General features: G+C 61.5%; 1 protein-coding gene across 1 annotated transcript; it reads left to right on the forward strand.

Annotated features, from left to right (window-relative positions):
* Nucleotides 1-2612: 2612 nt before the first annotated feature.
* Nucleotides 2613-8026, forward strand: RGS11 (regulator of G protein signaling 11; the record flags this gene model as incomplete). Its single annotated transcript, XM_026450008.1, has 15 exons — nt 2613-2701; nt 3051-3147; nt 3218-3268; nt 3462-3568; nt 4280-4331; nt 4444-4502; nt 4705-4781; nt 4968-5049; nt 5580-5648; nt 6975-7004; nt 7085-7146; nt 7239-7352; nt 7454-7569; nt 7718-7805; nt 7888-8026. Coding segments are annotated over exons 1-15 (1206 nt in total), but the record flags the coding sequence as incomplete, so codon positions are not given.
* Nucleotides 8027-8902: the final 876 nt, after the last annotated feature.

Below are 8902 nucleotides of genomic sequence, written 5' to 3' on the forward strand. Positions count from 1 at the left end.
AAAAAAAAAAAAAAAAAATTAGCTGGGCGTGGTGGCGGGAGCCTGTAGTCCCAGCTACTTGAGAGGCTGAGGCAGGAAAATGGCATGAACCTGGGAGGCGGAGCTTGCAGTGAGCTGAGATTGCACCACTGCACTCCAGCCTGGGCGACAGGGCGAGACTCCATCTCAAAAAAAAAAAAAAAAAAAAGCAAGGAGAAATAGACACATTTGCACCTTTTAAAAATGCCAAGGGCTGGGCTCAGTGGCTCAAACCTGTAATCCCAGCACTTTGGGAGGCCAAGGTGGCCAGATCACCTAAGGTCAGGAATACAAGACCAGCCTGGCCAACATGGTGAAACCCTGTCTGTACTAAAAATACAAAATTAGCCAGGCGTGGTGGCGGGTGCCTGTAATCCCCGCTACTCAGAAGGCTGAGGCAGGAGAATTGCTTGAACCTGGGAGGCGGAGGTTGCAGTGAGAAGAGATCATGCCATTGCACTCTAGCCTGAGTGGACAGAGCAAGACTCGGTCTCAAAAAAAAAAAGAGACGCTGGCTGGGCATGCCTGTAATCCTAACATGTTGGGAGGCTGAGGCAGGAGAATGGATTGAGCCCAAGAGTTCGTGACCACCTTGGGCAACATAGTGAGACCTCGACTTAGTTTTTTAAAAATGATCCGACCTGGCGCGGTGGCTCAAGCCTGTAATCCCAGCACTTTGGGAGGCTGAGGCAGGTGGATCACCTGAGGTCAGGAGTTCAAGAATAGCCTGGCCAACATGGTGAAACCTTGTCTGTAATAAAAATACAAAAAATTAGCCAGGCATGGTGGCAGCTCCTGTAATCCCAGCTACTAGGGAGGCTGAGGCAGGAGAATCGCTTGAACCTGGGAAGCGGAGGTTGCAGTGAGCCAAGATGGTGCCATTGCACTCCAGCCTGGGCAACAAGAGGGAAACTCCATCTCAAAAAAAATAATAAAATAAAATAAGATCTAGTCTCCCTTGAGGTCAGAAATTTGAGACCAGCCTGACCAACATGGTGAATCCCCATCTCTACTAAAAATACAAAAATTAGCTGGGTGTGGTGGTGCATGCTTGTAATCTCAGCTACCCAGGAGGCTGAGGCAGGAGAATCACTGAGGCAGGAGTGAGCCAAGACCTGACCACTGCACTCCAGCTTGGGTGACACAGTGAGACGCCGTCTCAAAAACAAAAACAAAAATTAGCCAGGCGTGATGGCAGGATCCTGTAATCTCCGCTACTCAGGAGGTTGAGGCGGGAGAATTGCTTGAATTCAGGAGGCGGAGGTTGCAGTGAGCCGAGCTTGCCCAGTGGGGCTTGAAGGGCCTGGGCCTGGCTCGGGATGCACCTGGGGATAGGCATGGCCAAGCCTTTGGAGGAGGGAGAGAGCTGGGAGTAGAGTGGGGCCTGAAGCCAGGCGGCCACTGGTGAGACGAAGTCGGTGTCTGTTGAGATCCTCCCTGCAGTAAAGCTCCTCTCCACCAGTGTCAGGGTGCCCTGGGCAGGGTGTCTGCCCATTCCCCAGTGGGCCCACCCAGGCCTGTGTGAAACTGAGGGAAGTGAGCCATGAGCCGCCAGCCACTCCTCTGGAAGGACCTCCGATAAGGGACCCACAGCAGGAGGTGGGGACAGCTGGGTCACACTCTGCAGCAGCCACGTGCTCCACTGACACCCGGCATCCAGCATGTTTAGAAAGCCAGACAGCTAGGGCCGGGCGCGGTGGCTCACGCCTGTAATCCCAGCACTTTGGGAGGCCGAGACGGGCGCATCACGAAGTCAGGAGATGAGACCATCCTGGCTAACACGGTGAAACCCCGTCTCTACTAAAAATACAAAAAACTAGCCGGGCGAGGTGGCGGGCGCCTGTAGTCCCAGCTACTCGGGAGGCTGAGGCAGGAGAATGGCGTAAACCCGGGAGGCGGAGCTTGCAGTGAGCTGAGATCCGGCCACTGCACTCCAGCCTGGGAGACAGAGCCAGACTCTGTCTCAAAAAAAAAAAAAAAAAAAAAGAAAGAAAGAAAGCCAGACAGCTGGTGTGGGCACCCAACCTCTCATGCCCCAAACCAGCCACTGCCACAGCAACGTGTGCGGCCTTGGCCACAGGCATCGCAGGACAGCAGGTCCCTGGCCCCGGCCCCGGCCCCACAGCCAGGTCGCTGGTCCCTGAACGTCCTCAGGGCCCCCCACACAGGACCAGGGTTACAGTGGGCCCTAAGCCACGTTTCCCGCCCCAGTGCACTCTCCCTGCGGGTCTCCTCTACTCACGGAACCCCCCTCCCACTCTGAACCCCCATCCCCTCCCCATGGCCAACCCCTCCCCGGTGAGCCCCCCTCCCTCTCCCAGCGACCACCCCCTGCTCCCGCTCAGCCCGTCCCCTCACATCCCCCCTGGTCCCAGGCCCAGGCCCCCCGTCCCACTTCGCCTCCACCCATGAGGGCCTCAGCGTCCCGGGACTTGGGGGGTGACTCAGGCAGCTCGTGGGGCGCCGGCTCCTTTGCCTCTGGGCCGTGGCCGTGACTCTCAGACCCGCACTGGGCCTGGCGACTCTGGACTCACGGCCGGAGGGTTGACCCGGGCGCGGCGCGGGGCGGGCGGGGCTGGGCGGGGCGCTCGGTCATCCCCGCCGTCCTCGCCCCGCAGCCATGGCCGCCGGCCCCGCGCCTCCCCCCGGCCGCCCCCGGGCGCAGATGCCGCATCTAAGGAAGGTGCGAGGCAGGTGGGGGTCCCGCCGACCCCCGATTTCCGGCGCCCGAGGCCGGGAGGGGCCGCAGAGCAGGAGGCACCGGGGGCGCGCGGGGCGGGCGGGTCTGGGGCGGCGGCTCTGCGAGGCCGGGCGGGGCGGCCGGGCCTGGGGCCCCTTGGGGGTCTCGCGGGGTCTTCCCCGGCCCGCCCCGACCCGCCCCGCGTCCCCGCCGCCCGCTGCGGCCTGGAATCCGCCGCCGCCGCGCCTTAATCTCCGCGTTCCCGGATCCGGGGCATCCCGGCCGGTGCCGTGCCAGGGAATCAGGGTTGCGGGGGCGGCCAGAGCAGCCCCTGACGGCTCCCTCCGCCCAGATGGAGCGGGTGGTCGTGAGCATGCAGGACCCCGACCAGGGCGTGAAGATGCGGAGCCAGCGCCTGCTGGTCACGGTCATTCCCCACGCGGTGACAGGTGAGGCGCGTCAGGGCGGGGGCGCGCGCGCCTCGGCCTCCCTCCACCTCCGTCTCTCCCTCCCGTGCAGGCAGCGACGTCGTGCAGTGGTTAACCCAGAAGTTCTGCATCTCGGAGGAGGGTGAGCGCCCTGCCGCCCGCTGGGCCCTGGGGTCACTGGGCTGGTGGCCTAGGCCTGGGTTTCCTGGGGGCTGCGAGTTCTCAGAGCCCTGCAGAGCGCACTGGAGTGGGGAGCACAGGTGGGAGGGGAGGCCCGGCTCTTCCGCCCTGGACCGCTTCCACAGCCCCGCGCTCACCGTCCCACCCGTCCCCAGAGGCCCTGCACCTGGGCGCTGTCCTGGTGCAGCACGGCTACATCTACCCGCTGCGCGACCCCCGTAGCCTCGTGCTCCGGCCAGACGAGACGCCCTACAGGTTCCAGGTCAGACTCTGGGGCGCAGGTGGGAGCCGGTGGGACCCCCAGCTCCACCCACCCAACCTACCAACTCGGGGAGAGGGGAGGGGCTGCCCAGCTTGCTGGGATTGGAGTGGGACTTCGCCATGTCACCGTGGGCTGGTGGTCCACCGCCCCCTCCCCAAAAGTCCTGGACTGCAAGTACCCATGTGGTGAGAAGGACCCGGCTGAGGGATGGGGCCTCAGTTTTCCTGGAGGTCACAGCAGGGTCCCACGAGGGGTTGTATCTGCAGAGGATTCTGCCGTCTTCCTGGGGATCCCTAGGCCCAGTCCCTGAGGGCGGGGCTGTGGAGGCCTGAGGACAGCATTCTTGCCCTCCCTAACCACATCAGGATCCTGGGCCCACCTGCCCTCAGTTGTACCCCTCCCCAGGCACAGACTGTGACTACATCCAAGACTTGTGCAGGCCCCCAGTCCCACCCTGCCCTGAATGGGGGCTTAGGGTGACCAGTGAGGGAGGCAGTCCCTCAACATGACCCCAAGGAGCAAGCTGGCCTCAGTTCCAAGTGGAGAGACTGGCCAGTGGTCAGTGGAGTCTCTGGGGGGTGGGCAGGCAGGGAGACCCTCAGACACCCCCTGCCCAGCCCAGGCTTCTTCCCAGGGAGGTCTGAGGGTGGGGTGACACTGGGGAGGCACAGACGCCGGCGTCCTGGACACCTTCTCCCTGCACCACGCCAGACCCCGTACTTCTGGACAAGTACCCTGTGGCCGGCTGCAGAGCTGGACTATGGTGAGCAAGGGGACGGCTGGCCCCAGACAAGCTCCCGGGACTGGGGGCCTCAGGGTGATGCTGCGGGGCAGGGCAGAGCTGGCCCCTCTGCAGGCTGTCCCTGTCCTTCTAGCCATCTACCTGGCCAAGAAGAACATCCGAAAACAGGGGACCTTGGCGGACTATGAGAAGGTGGGACCCCCACCCGCCCCGTCCCGGCTGGGTCCAGTTGGAGGAACCCAAGCCTCATTCATGCCTCCCAGGGCCTCATGATTTACCCCGGAACATACAGCCCAGGCCCCAAGACCCAAGACAGTCCCCAACCCCCCACTCCCCACACATTCTCACTGGGGGCAGGGCCGGGGTGACCCACTGGAGACCTTGCTGCCCCCAGGAGTGCTATGACCGGCTACACACGAAGATCAGCCATGCGTGGGACCTGGTGCTGATGCAGGCCAGGGAGCAGCTGCGGTGAGGCCCCGCCCCACCCCGCCTGCAGGTGCCTAACCCAGGCAACTCAGGAAGCCCAGCACCAGGCCAGGCTCTGGTGGCCCTGGGACGGTGGAGGGCACCTCTGGGTGTGGCTGCCTGCCCAGGTCCAGGCCCGAGGGCCTGCTGTGTGCAGGGCATGCCCTCAACTCAGCCTCCTCCTCCCAGGGCAGCCAAGCAGCGCAGGAAGGGGGACAGGCTGGTCATTGCGTGCCAGGAGCAGACCTACTGGCTGGTGAACAGGCCCCCGGTGAGCCCACCTGCGGTGAGGGTGTGGGGTCACTGGCCAGCGCAGGGGTCAGTGTGCTTCCCTCACAGGCACTCTCAGGACCACCGTTTTGAGCCTGTGGAAGGACCTGCCTTGGAGATCCTGGTGGGGGGCAGGACGTTTTTGCTTTGTGACTTAATTGTATTTCTGGTCATCAGAACCCAGGTCTCCGTCCCTAGACCACAGTACAAGCCAGCTTCTCTCTGGGCCCAAGGGAGAGTCACTGGGACACCAGATTGCGGGAAGTGCAGGCCCTCAGGAGGAAGCCTCGGCTGCAATGTAGGGACTGAGTTCACAGACTGGGAGCAACTGGGGCTGTGGGGAGGCCTGGTGGACAGGCCATTTGGGGTTGGTGAGCAGAGAAGAGACAGCTGAAGGCTAGGTTGGGACTCTGCTCGCAAGTTCCTTTGAGTGTCAGTTTCCACATGGGGTCTGGGAGGCGGAACTTAGTCTTAAAGGAGGTCAGCAGGCCACCGGAACTGCACCCCCCTCATCTCACCTCCCCTCCGCAGCCCGGGGCCCCCAGTGTGCTGGAGCAGGGTCCAGGGCGGGGATCCTGTGCCGCCAGCCGTGTGCACATGGTAAGTCTCTGCGTGCGTGCTGGCTGCCCTCTCGCTCTGCACGCCCGCCGCATCCTGCTGGACCCACCATGGGACTGCCCGTCTGTCCGTCCTTTGGTCCACCCAGAGGGTACTGGGTGGTACTTGGTGCAGCCTCCCCAAGCCCCTGCTCACTCCCGGTCACTCCTGTTCCCCAGGCCTCTGCTAACTCTCGCTTTCTCTCCCCTCACACCTGCTGCCCTGGGTGCACGTAAGTGGAGTGGTGGGGACGAGGTGGGTGGCGGGGAGGAAGGGGGCTCTTCTCCTGGACAGTATCAGGGTTTGCAGGGAATTGGAGGGGTGATGGTGACAAGCAGGGTTATGGCCTGACAGACCTAAGCAGATCCAGCAGCAACCTCCCTCCAGGTGGAGGCCTCCAGAACCACAGGGACCAGACCAGAGGGAGCATCTGAGCCCCGCGGCAGCAAAACCCTTTGTTCAAACTGAGTCCCATCCAGACCCGACGTCTGGAACTGATGCACCTAGAACCTCACTGATAAAACTTCTTAAGTTCACGACCCTAACATTTCCCCATACAAAGCTGCTCAGAGACAGTGGGTTCGGGGACCCAGGCAGAGTGTCCGCCGCCTCCGCTCCGGCCCCAGCGAGGCCCCTACCGATGAACTCAATAAGTCACACCTGGTTCCCCAGTGGTTCCCATTAGTAGGGACTTCTCAAGTATATGTTTAAAAACATAATTTAAATACATTTGAAAACATGACATATTAGGCCGGGTTTGGTGGCTCACATCTCTAATTCCAGCACTTTGGGAGGCTGAGGCGGGCGGATCACCTGAGGTTAGGAGCTCAAGACCAGCCTGATCAACATGGAGAAATCTGTCTCTACTAAAAATACAAAATTAGCCGGGCGTGGTGGCGCATGCCTGTAGTCCCAGCTACTCGGGAGGCTGAGGCAGGAGAATGACTTGAACCCGGGAGGCGGAGGTTGCGGTGAGCCGAGATCGCACCACTGCACTCCAGCCTGGGCAATAAGAGTTAAACTCCCTTTCAAAAAAAAAAATAAAGAAAAGAAAAAATATGACATATTACTCACAATTGCAACTTTGAGAACCTCAGGGTTCCGGGGAATATTCTGCAGATCGCTGGACCTTAGGCCCCGAGAGGTCTCCTGGAAAGTCAGATCCCTGATTGGAAGAAGGGGCTCCAAGGGGCGGGACTATGGGGCTGGGCCACCATCTCTGCCAGGTCTATGGGGCAGGAGCTAAGCCTGGGGAGGTGCCCACCAGCTGGGGATTTGGGACTCCAGCAGGGGACCTGCATCTAACTGCAGCCCACCTGTCCCTTCCAGACCAAGAGTACAGATTTCTATAAGCAGGAGGTAAGTCCTGGGACTGGGAGTGGAGGATGCTGGGTGCCCTCCCCCAGCCCAGGACCTGACTCACAGGCCCCACATCCTAGATCGAGTACTGCAGGAGAGCGATGGGCAGGACCCGAGTGAAGTCCTCCGTCTGCCTTGAGGCGTGAGTGGGGTGAGGGGTGGCAGCTGGAGACCCCTGCTGAGTGCCCTGGCTCCTGAGGCCCCTCCTGCACCAGCCCCGATACCCCCTTCCAGGTACCTGAGTTTCTGTGGCCAGCGTGGACCCCACGACCCCCTCGTGTCGGGGTGCCTGCCCAGCAACCCCTGGATCTCAGACGACGACGCCTACTGGGTCATGAACGCCCCCACGTGAGCCCAGGCGGGGCAGGGGGACTGCAGGTGTGCTCCCAGCCTGGGGGGCTGCAGGAGGATCAGTCCCCTCCTCCTCAACAGCCCCGCCCTCCCCCCAGGGTGGCTGCCCCCACGAAGCTCCGTGTGGAGAGATGGGGCTTCAGCTTCCGGGAGCTCCTGGAGGACCCCGTGGGGCGGGCCCACTTCGTGGACTTTCTAGGAAAGGAGTTCAGTGGTGAGAATCCCCCCAGCCCCCTGCTCCAGTCCCAGCAGGGAGGCTGCTGCCTCGGTTTCTGCTTCGGTTTCTGCCCTCTCCCTGGGGACCCTTCCTGGCCCTGGCTGCCACTCTCGATGGTATCCTTGACTGGGTGCCCGGCCCCCAGGAGAAAACCTCAGCTTCTGGGAGGCATGCGAGGAGCTTCGCTATGGAGCGCAGGCCCAGGTCCCCACCCTAGTGGACGCTGTGTACCAGTAAGTGCCGTGTGGTAGGTACTGGTTGGCCAACGGGCAGATGCACCCAGCCAGGACTACCCAATGCTGTCCCCACCCCTAGGCAGTTCCTGGCCCCTGGCGCTGCCCGCTGGGTCAACATTGACAGCCGGACCATGGAGCGGACCCTGGAGGGGCTGCGCCAGCCCCACCGCTACGTCCTGGATGACGCCCAGCTACACATATACATGCTCATGAAGAAGGTGGGTGCTGGGCCGGCCTGAAGCGGGGGAGGGGGCGTCCCAGACAGGCCTCCATGTCCCCACCCTCGAGGGCTCTGTCTGCACATGCATTGCCCACGCTGACTCTGTCCCAGGGGAGTGCCTTCCCCACCTGGCTGGGGCCGCCCTGGCCGCTGTCCTGTCAGTGTTCCGTCCTGAGCACACACCGGGTTCAGAGGAGAAGGACTGGCCCAGATCACATGCTTAAAAAGGGTCAAGTTTCGATCTAAAAAGGTTTTTTTCTGTTTTGTTTTTTTGAGGCGAATCTCGCTCTGTCACCCAGGCTGGAGTGTAGTGGTACGATCTTGGCTCACTGCAAGCTCTGCCTCCCGGGTTCAGGCCATTCTCCTGCCTCAGCCTCCCGAGTAGCTGGAACTACAGACGCCCACCACCACGTCTGGCTAATTTTTGTATTTTTAGTAGAGACGGGGTTTCACCATGTTGACCAGGCTGATCTCCATCTCCTGACCTCGTGATCCACCTGCCTCAGCCTCCCAAAGTGCTGAGATTATAGGTGTGAGCCACCACGCCTGGGCTTTTTTTTTTTTTTTTTTTTTGAAACAAAGTCTCGGCTGGGCGCGGTGGCTCAAGCCGGTAATCCCAGCACTTTGGGAGGCCGAGACGGGTGGATCACGAGGTCAGGAGATCGAGACCATCCTGGCTAACACGATGAAACCCCGTCTCTACTAAAAAAATACAAAAAAACTAGCCGGGCGAGGTGGCGGGCGCCTGTAGTCCCAGCTACTCCGGAGGGTGAGGCAGGAGAATGGCGTAAACCTGAGAGGCGGAGCTTGCAGTGAGCTGAGATCCGGCCACTGCACTCCACCCCGGGCGACAGAGCGAGACTCCGTCTCAAAA

This window comes from Piliocolobus tephrosceles, unplaced genomic scaffold (genome assembly GCF_002776525.5).
Source record: "Piliocolobus tephrosceles isolate RC106 unplaced genomic scaffold, ASM277652v3 unscaffolded_9557, whole genome shotgun sequence".
NCBI classification, from domain to species: Eukaryota; Metazoa; Chordata; class Mammalia; order Primates; family Cercopithecidae; genus Piliocolobus; species Piliocolobus tephrosceles.